This window comes from Anabrus simplex, chromosome 9 (genome assembly GCF_040414725.1).
Source record: "Anabrus simplex isolate iqAnaSimp1 chromosome 9, ASM4041472v1, whole genome shotgun sequence".
Lineage (NCBI taxonomy): Eukaryota > Metazoa > Arthropoda > Insecta > Orthoptera > Tettigoniidae > Anabrus > Anabrus simplex.
Window position 1 is genome coordinate 8,392,980 of NC_090273.1, and position 15,554 is coordinate 8,408,533.

The window sequence follows — 15,554 nt, forward strand, 5'->3', positions numbered from 1 at the left end:
GGAGCAATTAGGCTTGATAACTTTCAAAAATCTCTTGAGAGTGACACCAATTTAAAGAATTTCATAATGTTCTGTATTGAACTGAGTTCACAATTAAATTTGTATTAAGATATATAGTGGTTCAACCTTTTCAGTACAAGTAGGATTAGAAATGTAATGTTACATTCCTAGTTGATTACAAGCGGTACCGGTTTTGACCACTGTTCTGGGTCATCATCAGCGAATCACTTAAAATATTAAAAACAATGCAAATCTTTCACCAGTTGCAGTTCATGAAGCACTATAACACTTTAGGAATTAGCGCTGCATGTTGAAAGTGATTGATCGATTGATTGATCCTCGACTTCTTCAGGTTTTTGGGAACTTTTAACACGCAGCGCTAATTCCTAAAGTGTTATAGTGCTTCATGAACTGCAACTGGTGAAAGATTTGCATTGTTTTTAATACTTTAAGTGATCGGCTGATGATGACCCGGAACAGTGGTCGAAACCAGTACCGCTTGTAATCAACTAGGAATTGAAAAGGTTGAACCACTATATATCTTATTTCAATTTAATAGTGACACCAATATCAGAGAAATTGGGAGAGGAATGACCAGATGAATATGTTGCTCACAGAAGGTGACCAACATAGAGAAAGATGCTAGAAAAGACATGGACAACATGAATAGTGATTTAAATAGAGTCCAATATGGAAATTAGTGGAAGAAGACCCTACCTGAGTGGAAAAAGAAGAAGAAAAAGGCTGTAAATGGCATGTTAAACCAATTCTAGTGTTTCCACAGGTATATCATTAGACAATGTCTTGTATGTATACAAAATTAATATTTCTCAGTATGATGAGATCACCACAAAGTATAAACAAAAACTAGGAAACATGAGTTTACCTTAAATATCTGAGGAACATCTTAAACCAAAGACACTTGAGTTTCTTACCATTTTCTCCTGGACAGTCCAGTAAATCATCGTACAGTCTGGGTGTTTTCTCCTTATGGTGTGACCTAGAACTCTCAATGAGTTGAAGAAGGCTATCACCACGTTCATAGCTTGCCACTTCCAAAACTGTAAGGAAACAAAGACTTTTTCAGTAACTACTTATTGGGAAGGCAATACAGTACATTGCGACAGAAACATAAGAGGTCACTGTGGGGAGATATCCCTTCCTTCCCACACAGATGAGCTTGTTTCTACTTCTCACATATTTCTCCCTCTCCATTACTTATATGGAATGGCTGAGTCCTACTGTTACATCCCAACATCACAAACAAGGAGGAGAAGACTTCCCTAGATGTAGGACCTGCAACAGTGGTTTGACATTCGAGATATGGGATTCATAAAATAGGATAATTCACTCCATGATGTTCCCAGCTTGCAGCACCAGAAGAACTGCTTGCAATGAAAGGGAGAACTGGTTGGCTTTTATTATTTTCATAATTGTGTCAGTAAATGAGGATGCTTCTTACCAAAGTCAGCCCTGTTGTAATACTGTGGGCAAGCGAACCCTGCACGTTCAAAGGCTGGAACCAGCTGGTCTGTAGGTCCACAGTAGAGCACCTGCCCTTGGGCCAGTACGAGGACGTCGTCCAGCATGGCGAAGATCCGTGAGCTCGGCTGGTGGAGGGTGCAGACCACGGCTCGCCCGCTGACAGCCAGAGACTTGAGGTGCGTTACCATCAGGACAGAGGAGGCGCTGTCCAATCCACTGGAACATCACATAAAGAACCGTTATGTCCCATTATCATTCTAGGTAACATGTTATATTTCTCCAGTCACCTCACATGACCCCACAAACAAAGCTGGTTTAGATCAACAGGTTGAAATGGTTGTTTTAAGAGGAAGTACACCTCAGCAACTATCCTCTGTTAACACTAATCAGAAAAGGATGTGTGTTGCCTTCTACTGTTCAAGTTGTACATCTGCAACCTCCGAAAGGTGATGGCTACAGAGTTTGTGTACACTGATGACATTACCTAGCATTAGGAATTCTCTGAAGCTGAAGGAACATTAACCTTGGACCTGAAGATACTGGATGATATTTCTCCCCAACCCGACCTGTTATCATACTTTCACTTAATGAACAGAGATGCCAGCTACCTTTACTGCTTCAGTACCCCTGAATACCTAGGAGTGACCCTGGATAAGTCACTCACATCATCAGTGTTACAACCAAGATTAAAACATGGAACAATCAGGGGAGTGAACTCTGAGTTTTTGTGGCTCTTTCCTTCTCAGTTGATTCACTTTATTGAACAGTGCACACTCCAAAGTGAGCGATACCCAACTCAATGAAGCAATGCACCTCATTTTATGCATCTGCCTGACAGCAATATTTCACCACCAGAAGAACACTACCAATACACAATATGACACAGATAAGCTCAGCTAGGGAGCTCGTGGTTGCCAATACATGTTTCCAGGCTAACAACTTCTGCAAGTTCCCACTTTTATTCGCATCTTATGACAGGCAGGGGATACCGTAGACATTATTCTACCACCACCATCCACGCCCCATTAGGAGAATTCACAGGCATATGGAGATTTTATTTTAATTCCTATATGACTAATAATAATGTACAAGTCTTGTCGCGTGTGAGGCAAGATGAATCTGTCGTGGCAGGTTTTTATGACCGGATGACCTTCTTGACGTCCATCTCATCACAGGAGGTAATTTTTTTTATTTGTGTGGCTATTTCTAGCCGGCTGCAGCCCTTGTAAGGCAGCCGGGAATCAAACGCGGGACCCTCTGGATTTAGTCATGGAGCCGGGCACAGGAGTTAATGAGATGAAATGAATGATGTGATATATGATAGTAGGAAGGGAGAGGGTGAAACCCGGTGCCGGCACGTAGCCTACTCCTGTCGAATAGCACTGAGGGGTCTGCTCAAGACTTAACGTCCCCATCCGACGGACGAATCACCATCAACAGCGTCATAAGCCCTCACTCCATATGGACACTGCGGAGAAGTTTGGAATTTAATCCAGGCTTTTGGCATGCAATCTAGTGATTACAAATTGTATACCACTACCTCTCCTACCCTACCGGCCAACATTCTGATGGTGACATTTTTTTCGACCAGCGGGACTAACCACGGTGCCAGACTGTTTAGACTTTAACGCCTTAACGATCATGACCACCAGGCGGGCTTATAATAATAATAATCCACAGCCTGTTTCCAGTTATTCGACCGGGTCAGCAGTGGGACGAATGAAGTCCACATCTACCGGCGAGTACAGCCTGTCGCACTCTTCTGGGGCAATGATTAATGACTGGCAGATAAAATTAACTGATATTAGAGAGTGTTCTGGAATGAAAGATGACAGTAGAGATCTGACATGGACTGACCGGGATTTGAACCACGGATAATAATAATAATAATAATAATAATAATAATAATAATGATAATAATAATAATAATAATAATAATAATAATGGGTTTGCTGGACTGAAATGAAATGGCGTATGGCTTTTAGTGCCGGGAGAGTCCGAGGACATATTCGGCTCGCCAGGTGCAGGTCTTTCGATTTGACACCCGTAGGTGACCTGCGCGTCGTGATGAGCCTCGTGTCGGTAGATTTACCGGCACGTAAAAGAACTCCAGTGGGACTAAATTCCGCAACCTCAGCGTCTCCGAAAACCGTAAAAGTAGTTAGTGGGATGTAAAAAAACATTATTATTATTATTATTATTATTATTATTATTATTATTATTAATGGTGTGGGTTACTGTAGTCACGTCCTAGTTCATGAACCACGGGCAACGGACGAGTGGCCTAGTAAGCGGTCCTGAGAATCGGGATACCCGCTGGAGGAGAGATCCTCACTTGGACTATGTGCTTCATGAATTTACCAAGCTCGGAACATTTTAAGCAAACCTCGGACCTATGGGAGTAACGGAGTCCCACTCCCATTTGACAGGCGAGGGACTCCTTGGAAACAACTTGGCGAACAAAATGGAATTCGATGGGGAGCTATCAATATTAATGGGGTTTATGGGAGAAAGAAAGTAGAACTGCTGTGTCAGCAAAGAGGATGCATCTGGATGTGCTAGGTGTAAGTGATATTCGGGTGAGGGGAGATAACGAGGAAGAGATAGGAGATTATAAAGTGTACTTGACAGGTGTTAAAATGGGAAGGGCACAGTATGGGATAGGACTGTTCATCAGGAATACCATTGCACGCAACGTAGTTTCTGTTAGGCATAGTGCACTGGCACTGCCGGTGGCTCCAAATAGCGTACGCAGTGGCCTCCACGGTGTGCACTAACCATGCGTGTTGGTGGGCGTACTATTTACCAACTGATGAGCCCAACTTAGCACACTGGGCCGAAACGCTGGCAACCAGAAATGAGTTAAATGGAAAATTCATAATGTCCAATAACGGCCCATTTATATTAGTATTAAGTAGTATGTACCGAGCTGTCAGTGGAGAGATGGCGTGGAATGACATCAGTAGACGAATAAGTTTGAGTGGTGTCTTTAAAAGTAGGAAAGATCACAATATGAAGATAAAGTTGGAATTCAAGAGGACAAATTGGGGCAGGTATTTGTTTATAGGAAGGGGAGTTAGGGATTGGAATAACTTACCAAGGGAGATGTACAATACATTTCCAATTTCTTTGCAATCATTTAAGAAAAGGCTAGGAAAACAACAGATAGGGAATCTGCCACCTGGGCGACTGCCCTAAATGCAGATCAGTATTGATTGATTGATTGATTGATTGATTGATTGATCGATTGATTGATTGATTGATCGATTGATTGATTGATTGATTGATTGATTGATTGATTGATTGATTGATTGATTGATTGATTGATTGAATCACTGGAAAGATGAAGGGAATATATTGAAAATCTTCTCAGCGTAAAAGGAAATCATCCTGGTGGTGTCGCGAACAACCAAGTTCATGGGGAGGAGGGAAATGATGTTGGTGAAATTACGCTTGAGGAAGTGGAAAGGATGGTAAATAAACTCCATTATCATGAAGCAGCAGGAATAGATGAAATTAGACCTGAAATGGTGAAGTATAGTGGGAAGGCAGGGATGAAATGGCTCCATAGAGTGGTAAGATTATCATGGATTGTTGGTAAGGTAGGCCTATTGTCAGATTGGACAAAAGCAGTAATTGCACTTATCTATAATAAAGGGGACAGGAAGGACTGCAACAGCTATCGAGGTAACTCATTGATTAGTATACCGGGCAAAGTATTTATTAGCATCTTGGAAGGGAGTGTGCGATCAGTAGTTGAGAGGAAGTTGGATGAAAACCAGTGTGGTTTCAGACCACAGAGGGGCTGTCAGGATCAGATTTTCAGTATGCCCCAGGTAATTGAAAAATGTTACGAGAGGAATAGACAGTTGTATTTATGTTTCGTAGATCTAAATAATAATAATAATGGCGTATGGCTTTTAGTGCCGGGAGTGTCCGAGGACATGTTCGGCTCGCCAGGTTCAGGTCTTTTGATTTGACTCCCGTAGGCGACCAGCGCATCGTGATGAAGATGAAATGATGACGAAGACGACACATACACCCAGCCCTCGTGCCAGCGAAATTAAACAATGATGGTTTCCCGACCCTACCGGGAATCGAACTCGAGACCCCTGTGGCTAAAGGCCAGCACGTTAACCATTTAGCTGTGGAGCCGGACGTAGATCTAGAGAAAGCATATGACAGGGTACCGAGGGAAAAGATGTTCGCCATACTTTGGGAGTATGGAATTAAGGGTAGATTATTAAAATCAATCAAAGACATTTGTGTTGACAATTGGGCTTCAGTGAGAATTGATGGTAGAATGAGCTCTTGGTTCAAGGTACTTACAGGGGTTAGGCAAGGCGGTAATCTTTCACCTTTACTTTCGTAGTTTACATAGATCATCTGCTGAAAGGTATAAAGTGACAGAGAAGGATTCAGTTAGGTAGAAATGTAGTAAGCAGTCTGGGCTATGCTGACGATTTGGTCTTAATGGCAGATTGTGCCGAAAGCCTGCAGTCTAATATCTTGGAACTTGAAAATAGGTGCAATGAGTATGGTATGAAAATTAGCCTTTTGAAGACTAAATTGATGTCAGTAAGTAAGAAATTCAACAGAATTGAATGTCACCTGGAATAGGTAGATAATTTCAAGTATTTAGGTTGTGTGTTCTTCCAGGATGGTAATATAGTAAGTGAGATTTAATCAAGGCGTAGTAAAGCTAATGCAGTGAGCTCGCAGTATTCTCTAAGAAGAAAGTCAGTTCCCGGACAAAACTATTTTTAGGTCGATCTGTTTTCAGACCAACTTTGCTTTACGGGAGCGAAAGCTGGGTGGACTCAGGAAATCTTATTCATAAGTTAGAAGTAACAGACATGAAAGTAGCGAGAATGATAGCTGGTACAAACAGGTGGAAACAATGGCAGGAGGGTACTCGGAATGAGGAGATAAAGGCTAATTTAGGAATGAACTCGATGGATGAAGCTGTACGCATAAACCGTCTTCGGTGGTGGGGTCATGTGAGGGGAATGGAGGAGGATAGGTTACCTGGGAGAATAATAGACACTGTTATGGAGGGTAAGAGAAGTAGAGGTAGACCAAGACGACGGTGGTTAGACTCAGTTTCTAACGATTTAAAGATAAGAGGTATAGAACTAAATGAGGCCCCAGCACTAGTTGCAAATAGAGGATTGTGGCGACGTTTAGTAAATTCACAGAGGCTTGCAAACTTAACGCTGAAAGGTATTATTATTATTATTATTATTATTATTATTATTATTATTATTATTATTATTATTATTATTATTAATGATGGGTTTACGTCTTATTAACTACTTTTTGCTGTTTGTGGAGACGCAGGTTGCCAGAATTTATCCTATAGGAGTTCTTCTACAGGCCAGTAAAAGTTAAACACCACTGTCTGAGCTACTCAGCCCAGTTCATACAGTATCTCACCTGGTCGGCTCGTCGAAGAACATGAACGGAGGGTTGGTGAGTAGCTCCAGGCCGATAGACAGCCTCTTGCGCTCTCCTCCGGACATGCGACTCACTCTCGTGTCAGCCGTCTTCTGTAGACCCAACAGCTCCAGGATCTCGGCGACCTGCAACAGGAGCACGCGAGAAGTACGTACGATATGGTCCATACAGCTTCATACAGGAATCACAGGAGACTACATCACTAGGAATACATTGAGGTCAGTCTATTACAGCTAAACAAGTTTTGAGATAAGCCCGACACTAAAGCAAAACCTGTAGATATTGTTAGATGCAACCATTGGAGGAGCTTCGTATTGCAGGTGTAGGAACTGGATTTCTTCCAAGGATCTTTGTTTAAATGTAATAGTGCCTTCTCTTGGACAATTTCCTATTGAGATTTCCTTCGGTTTTTCTCACTTTCCTCGTCCAGCGCCGTTGCAACCGCTTCTAGATTTTCTTTCGCTGATCGCAAATTTATGAACTTGGAACTGAAGAAAGTTTTTCTGGAGAAGATAATGTTCTAATTGATGGACCGTTCCATTCTTCTTCATATTCTTAACAGTCGGAGTCTATGTATCTAGCCTACGGGACTCGTTTACGTGACGTCACAATCGCCATCCGAGTCCTGCAGCATAATTCAGGTCTGCCTACTTGCTAGGGGTTTCATAGTCGGACGACCACATCGGGTTTGAGCGCTGACTCGTTGATTCATGTGTATAGGTGACTAATATGTCCGTCTCCATAGCGTAACGGTTAGTGTTATTAGCCGCCGTCTTCGGAGGCCCGGGTTCGATTCCCGGTACTACCAGAAATTTATGAATGTCAGGCGGACTGGTATCTGGTTGAAATGGTACATGCAACTTACCTCCATTGGGTATGCTGCACGAACTCGGGGTAAGGACACAAGTTGGCACTTGGCATGACTAATATAACGACGACAGCACTGCTTTGAGCGCACTCTGACGGATAGACTACCAGCGTTGCTCCTAACGTGTCTTCTCCTACTCACGGAAAGAGTGGTCATTGATCTTATTGTGTTAAAAATGTGAAACAGTGATTTAAAATTAAAATGGCTGAAAATGAAAATATAAGACAACTGCCTTAAATATCAGAGAGTGTTAAAGTAATAATTTTGAACAACAATCTCTCAGATACGTAGGCGTAATTCGGGAGTAGCAAGGGATGGCATTTGCCACCCCTATATTTTGAAGGAAACCAAATTTTAAAAATATTACAGACTTAAAAATACATAATTATTTTACAAATATGATTTTCGTCACTCACTTTAATTTAGCTCAATGGAACAAGAGGATCGTTGCAAAATTGTATAGGCTACCTATATATTGTTCTTAGAAGTAATTTATGTTATTGTTCAATTTTAACTTTCCCCATCATTCTAATTAAAATGTCCCTAATACGTTCCGAAAGAATGCTGACGGGTGGGCGCCCAACGCCATGGACTGCGGGTTCTGACTCTACACACGAATGTCTTCGCGATCAGAGATTATCCTGTAGTTCTAGGTGGGACCATCTCGCTATTCGGCGCGAACGTGTGATCACGGATACTGAACTGGAGGACGATGAACGTTAGCGTTATAATGTGAAATAATTATCTATTTCAGATTTGTTCCCTATTTCACGGAGAAAGTTCAAAAATTTGCTACAGCTGATGGTCAAAGTGCAGGAGAACACTACAATAATCTTCCACGCAATAGAGGTTTCGAAAAGTGAACTATCGACATTTCCCTTTCTTGTAATATATACGCATTTCCATTTATTAAAGAACAACCTCCTGTATTTGCAGGCTGCCATTAGAACAAAGTAAACATATCAAACTTTATATATAAAGTTCTATTAATTAAGGAAAACTCTAAGTTACAGCAGTACAGAGCGGCATTTCCGTGCTGTAGTGGTGCTGTCTCAGGATCTTGATCGAGCCTCGAAGGACGAGAGTCACGATTTCGCGAATGGCCTTCTTTGATATTTGGAAAGTGCTACCGCTATCAAAAGATACAGGTTGTTCCGAGCTATCAGAGGAGACATGGCGTGGGAGGACATTAGTAGACAAATAAGTTTGAGGGGTGTCTTTAAAAGTAGGAAAGATCACAATATGAAGATAAAGTTGGAATTCAAGAGGACAAACTGGGGCAAATATTCGTTTATAGGAAGGGGAGTTAAGGATTGGAATAACTTACCAAGGGAAATGTTCAATAATTTTCCAATTTCTTTGCGATCATTTAAGAAAAGGCTAGAAAAAGAACAGATAGGGAATCTGCCACCTGGGCGACTGCCCTAAATGCAGATCAGTAGTGATTGATTGATTGATCAGATGTGTATTATGTGCTTAGTCACAAGGAAGGATAGACTAGTGTCCAAAAGTTAAGTATAAGTTACGAGTAAGCAGGGCAACAGGAAATAGACCGCAAATCGCACGACATATTCACCTACCAACCTTACGTGTTCGCTCTGTAGGAAAGGAGTGTTCCCTGCTTTGACTAGCGCCGAAACCGCAAGGTAAACACAGCCAGTGCCTCCGCCCCATATTTCCTCAGTCATGTTTGCCCTGTTATAGTATGCGGAGTGTAGCCTTGAGGTGAACGTGACAACATAATGGCACAACGACGCCATTTGGAACTCGTTTTGCAGGATAGAATACTCGGCCGCCTGGGAGCAGGCCAGACACATACCGAAGTCGCCGTATCCGTGAATGTGCCACAAAGTGTCATTTCCAGGCTTTGGAGACAATTTCGAGACACAGGAGATGTTAGTAGTAGGCCAGTACCAGGTCGACCAAGGGTAACCACTCCACAGCAGAACCGCAATCAGGCCTTAACCGCCCGACGAAATCGGAGTGCACCTGCAGGACAATTGTCGGCGGAGCTTGCAGCCGTCTCAGGGGTTACCGTTTCCCGGCAAACTGTGTACCTGAGGCTCAGAACAGCAGGGCTGTTTACCCGACGTCCAGCGGTGTGCATCCCGCTCACTCCAGCACAGAGACCAGCCTGTTTACTGTGGAGCCGTCAACATCGAAACTGGACCATGAATGAATGGAGGCATGTGCTCTTCACAGATGAATCCCGCTTCAGTTTGCAGAACGATTCCCGTCGCACATTAATCTGGAGAGAACCGGGTACCAGACACAACCACAGGAACATCGTGGAACGAGACCAGTATGGTGGTGGTGGCGTCATGTTGAATGGCCGTACGGACCTGCAAATCTTCATGGGTGGTGCGAGGAACACTGTTAACGCTCGGAGATACAGGGATGATGTACTGAGACCACGTGTTCGACTCTTCAGAGGTGCGGTTGGTCTAGACTTCCTCTTAATGGACGATAATGCCCGACCGCACCGCGCTCCTCTGATGGAAGAATTTCTGGCTAGGGAAGACATTCATCGCATGGACTGGCCAGCGTGGTCTGCGGATCTGAATCCTAGAGAACATGCCTTGGATGCTTTAGGGAGGCGAATTGCATCTCATCAGCCTCCACCAAGGACCCTCCAAGACCTTCGCATTGCTCTTTCGGAGGAATGGTATCGACTGCCACAAGAGCTCTTGGACCATCTGACAGAGAGCATGCCACGTCGCTGCGAAGCATGTGTGGCTGTGAAGGGTAACCATACACCCTATTAACAGCATATTTTGTTGTGGAAGACATTGCCAAGACATTAGCTAACAGAACCTTTCTGACACTGTTTTTTGGACAAGTTGTGTGACATATGGTGTGTGATTCATCTTCCGTTTGTTCATCAATTCTTCTGACATTTCTATCAGGCGGTTTAGTGATTATGCTTAACTTTTGGACACTAGTGTAATTTGCTGTGGAGTAATGCATGTTCAGTCCTCAGCCCTAAGGCTGGTTGGATGCTCAATAGCTCCCCCACTAGCTGTCATATTTGCCCTAGGCATCACTGAAGAGGCGTAGTACGGAAGTGAGGTAGTTTCCCGTTGCTTTCCTCACTGAGCCAGAAGTTACTATCACACATCAGTCTGCCAAGTCCACTGAAATACTCGCACCCTATGGGCAACAATTTTACACCATTCATACCAGGGACTGACTGCATAAGGAATGGCATTTCTAGCATCGCTCATGACTCAGTCTCTTTCATTTTGTCAAAGCCAAGGATAAGACTGAAGCTGATCAATGAAAATAACAACATTGCTCTAGCCCATACCAGAAGACGCAGTGCATTTTAAACACTAGGTATTACCAGCAAAGGCATAGATAGAGTAATATGGTTCCAAAATGTAAAATATACTCCCTGTAAACTCAGTACAATGTGACAATCGAGTTTTGTTTCACTGTTCGTGAACAGTCAGAACGATTTCTAAGAAGCGTTGTTACAATTGCAACCACTCCAACGTGTGAGGCAACCAATTCTACAGCAGTGTATTGCGGGTAGCTATCTCACATCACCTGCACACTGGTTTACCTGTCCCAGGAAGGCAAAACAAGAGTGTGTTTCTGGACTCGAGCAAAAGAGCTGTTTGACGGGTTAGTAGCAGTAATACCATCCAACGGAGTTCGGGACAACACACGTCAGTCGGTGTAATGTTATCGGGGTTCCCTATGAGGATCTGGACAAAGATCCCAGGTTATGTCCGTCACGGTTGGCTCTAGGAAAAGAATGCTTTGCGAATGGAAATGTTATGAACAAAATTACATTTAAAGAACATTTCGTTCCTAATATTTCTAAACCGTCAGCAAGAAAGCATTTAAGTCCTTTTATGCCAGTATCGAGGATAAAATACAGGCCGAGTTTATACTGTGCTGTTTTTATGACAAGTGAGCATAGAAAGATGTTTATTCAAACAAAGTGATAATTTTCCTAACGTAGAAACAAAACGTAAAATATATTTGTAGAGTTAGTGTATGTTTAATTTTGTGAGTAGAGGCTGTATTGTTGGATACGAACTAGAAACTAACTCTGTTTATACAGCCCCCACGTGTTTCTTAATAATGAAAAGAAGGAATTGTTAAGTCATTTTAATTTCGTTGTCAAGAAGTCCTATTGTTCCACGAATATTTTTTATATATTTTTCTTTAGTTAAAAGTCAAAGATGTGACCTAATTCCGTTGTCATATTTCGACTGTTGAGAAGTGAGATGTGGCCGATTTTCGCACCTCTACAGCACTGAGTTGAGATCCTACCTTTCTTATCTTCGTTTCATTTTTAATATATTTCCCTCTTCCTTCCTTCCTTCCTTCCTTCCTTCCTTCCTTCCTTCCTTCCTTCCTTCCAGACTTCAGGTGAGTATCAAGTGCATGTGTTAGATGTTACCTGACGAGGCTGCGCCACGTACGGTACATAGCAATTTGCAGAATGACATAATTTCACAGCCCTAATATAACTGCATGTACTGTAAAGTACTTAGTACTTCATATAAATATTATGCGTAATGTTGTGGCTGAACCTTAATGAAGGCCACGGCCGCTTCCTTCCCACTCCTAGCCTTTTCCTGTCCCATCGTCGCAGTAAGACCTATCTGTGTCGGTGGGACGTAAAGCAAAATGGTAAAAAAGTGAAAAAAAATGTTCTGAGTAGATGGTACTGAGAGACCAGTTTCTTTTGCAAGTCCGCTGAGAAAAACTACTCTCAAATTGATAAAGAAGCCTTGAGCATTGTGTACAGTGTAAAGAAGTTCAATCAGTACTTTGGGGGAAGACGTTTTACATTGTGTACAGATCACACTTTTGGTCCAAAGAAAAGGGTTTACAAGCTTTTGCAACAGCTAGGCTGCAACGCAATATGTTAAATCTGAGTGTCATGGCAGTGCAAATGCTTATGTAGACCGCCATTATCAGCCGATCGTTCTGAGGCGTACGTAGTTACAATGTATAGTGGAATCGGATGTTCCCATAAATTTTAATGATATACTAGGAACTGTCCCGGCATTCGCCTTAGTTCAGGAGAATGGGAACGCAAGGAAAACCCATCTCCAGGCAGCCTACGGTGGGGACTGGGCACCCCTTCTCTGCTCGGTTGGTCTGTGGCTGCACCCACTTACGTTTTCACTTCCCTGAAGAGGGAGGCGGGCTACCTGGAGGGTAAATAACATCCGCTATGCAGAGTCACTGATAATTTAAAAGACCTTCAATTTCAGCGGAGTAATAGAAGAGTTTGGATCCAAGATGAACATTCAGGAAACAAAACAAAAAATGAGCAAACAGTAAACCTCTGACGTTGTTACCACCCAGGACGGAAACAGCACTGAAAGGGTGTCCCGAATGTAGCAGTGGCCTTGCAAGAGAAGTGTTTATTGTGTGCAAGTGTTGCTGTGTCGTGAAGTGTTACTGTATTTGTTACCGGTGATGTCGTCGATGAACCGACTGGAAGCCTTCGAATCGCACAATGTTGAAGATCTCGTGGATAGACCACATCACCTTCGTCATGCCGGGAAATCATGTGAAGTGTTACCCTCGCAAAATGCAGAATCATCCCATTTCGTTCACTTCTTCCGAAAACACAAATACAATGAGAGGGAAACGTGAACATTGGTGCAGAAGATTATCCCAGACGCGGACCATCGGAGATCTACCACACGGGAACATAGAACCTTCTGTGAGGACAAAATCGCACAGTTTGGTTCTTTTTGGCGTTGATACTTGAACTCGTCTCTTCCGTATCTGTAATATTTGAAGCTTCAACATAGACATCATATTAGTAGAATACTTGTATACGCACCATCTGCCGTTTGCGGTGGTTGTCGTGTTCCGGTCCCAGTTTCAGTCTGGCGGCCACCAGGAGCGTCTCGCTTGCTGTCAAATTCCCTAAGAGCGCCATGTCCTGGGTGATGTAACATGACTGTCTGCGGAAGGTGGTTGGGACACGGGGTTCTCCGTTCACCTCGATAACCCCACGAACGTCTCGCTGTCTGCAACAAACAGTTGGGCGAGCTCATGAGCTGATCGTGTGTCGGAAGAGGTTGTCTGTTCGTTGTCTGGCATACAGACACCGAATACATAAGCTATAACACAAGCTGTCAGACAAGGTTGTGCTTTATCACCCACAATCTTTAATCTATACGCAAGGCTAGAACAAGCACTCATTTACTTATCTAGAAAACAAGATCATTAGGGATGGGCGGAGTAAGGCAGAAGTAAGAATTGCCCAAGCAAGAAGTGCCTTAAACAAGAAGAAGAGATTCTTTACTTCCAAAAGTAACAGTCTTGAAATTAGGAAATAGTTTCTAAAAGATGGACTAAATATAAACAATTTGCCGGGCCTACGTAATTGGGAAAATGCCAGCAGTAATAATAACAACAAGAAGAAGAAGAGTCCATAGATTTCACTACATTTTCAAAATGGTGCGTGGCACAAAAATGGTTAAGAATCAGTACTTTATTTCAGCAAACATTTCAATTAGGAATGAAATTGCCCGGTCATTTCGGTGGGCAAACTAGGATTTGAAAGTAGAGTCTTTTTTAAAGAGTAGTTTACACGAGAAAACACACGTTGATTTCGGAGCCTGAGGCCAGGAGGACTCATGCAGTTCTACTTACTGACGTTGTCAACTCTCGTAGCGAACCAGGTTAGCTTTCCGTGATCACCTTGGTCATCCGCACGACTTGGTCGCTGCCAGCTGCACCTGGACCAATCTCTTCAACGGTACATAATATTTCCAGATCTATTTGCCGTACTTATCCCTTATTCTCAATACCACACGCCTCCTTTTAAAGGAAAGTCCCGCATGTCTCAAAAGCGAATATCGCCAAATCGTTCGTGATCCGACCGACCTTGGGCGTTCTTCTGTAACACCACGTTCGTAGTTATTGTCCATGTTTCACTCCAACGAGTCTGTGCTGAGTAGGCTTTTCTTGTTCATGAGAGCTTGGTTTGTTAATGTAACCCAGCTTGCTTCTTCTGTCCTTGGTTATTTTATTCTTAGCTAGCAGGATTCCTCTACTTGCTCAATGACTTCATTTCCTACGCTTGTATTATACAAACAAACAAACAAACAAACACAAACGAGCGAGTGGCTGTGTTGTTTCCGTCACCTTGCATTCCGGTGGTTTTCCATGCTTTCCCATTTTCATACGAGGCAAATTTCCACACCCTTCGTGGCCCATCCCTTTCTTTTGCCGACATCGTACTTCTAACTGCCGGTCATGTCTTGCGATATTGCCTCGATTTCTTGACTGGTAGTAACTTTCAGGTCATCCATAATTCTTTTTACCATTCTGCTTTACGTCGCACCGAGTTACGGCGATGAGAAAGGCCTAGGAGTGGGAAGGAAGCGGCCGTGGCCTTAATTAAGGTACAGCCCCAGCATTTGCCTGATGCGAAAATGGGAAACCACGGAAAACCATTTTCAGGGCTGCCGACAGTTGCGCCCCTAACCGCACGGCCAACTCACCCGGTCATCTACGTTGGTAGACTTGAAATTTCAGCTATCCCCAGAGAAAGAAATCGTAGGTTGTGATATGAGAGAAATGGGCTGGTCGCGGAATGTTACTTCAAAAGGAGATGAGACATCTTTGTTCGTGGCCGATGACCTACATGTTAGGCCCCTTTAATCAACAAGCATCATCATCATAAGTAATATTTGTAAGTTATTATTAGTAATTATAAATATACACACAAGAAAGTTACAAGATCTTGCAAGACAGA

The 15,554-nt window shown here is 43.0% G+C and overlaps 1 protein-coding gene across 2 annotated transcripts in view; it reads right to left on the reverse strand.

The window, feature by feature from the left end:
* LOC136881074 (ATP-binding cassette sub-family G member 1) overlaps window positions 1-15,554 on the reverse strand; it is a 104,382-nt gene that overhangs the window by 11,565 nt on the left and 77,263 nt on the right. For both annotated transcript variants that reach the window (XM_067153689.2, XM_067153687.2), the window contains exons 3-6: window positions 13,629-13,818; window positions 6,922-7,067; window positions 1,463-1,701; window positions 936-1,061 (exon numbers count right to left, since the gene is read on the reverse strand). In XM_067153689.2, the coding sequence (XP_067009790.2) occupies window positions 936-1,061; window positions 1,463-1,701; window positions 6,922-7,067; window positions 13,629-13,818 (701 nt within the window). The remainder of the gene's footprint in view (window positions 1-935; window positions 1,062-1,462; window positions 1,702-6,921; window positions 7,068-13,628; window positions 13,819-15,554) is intronic.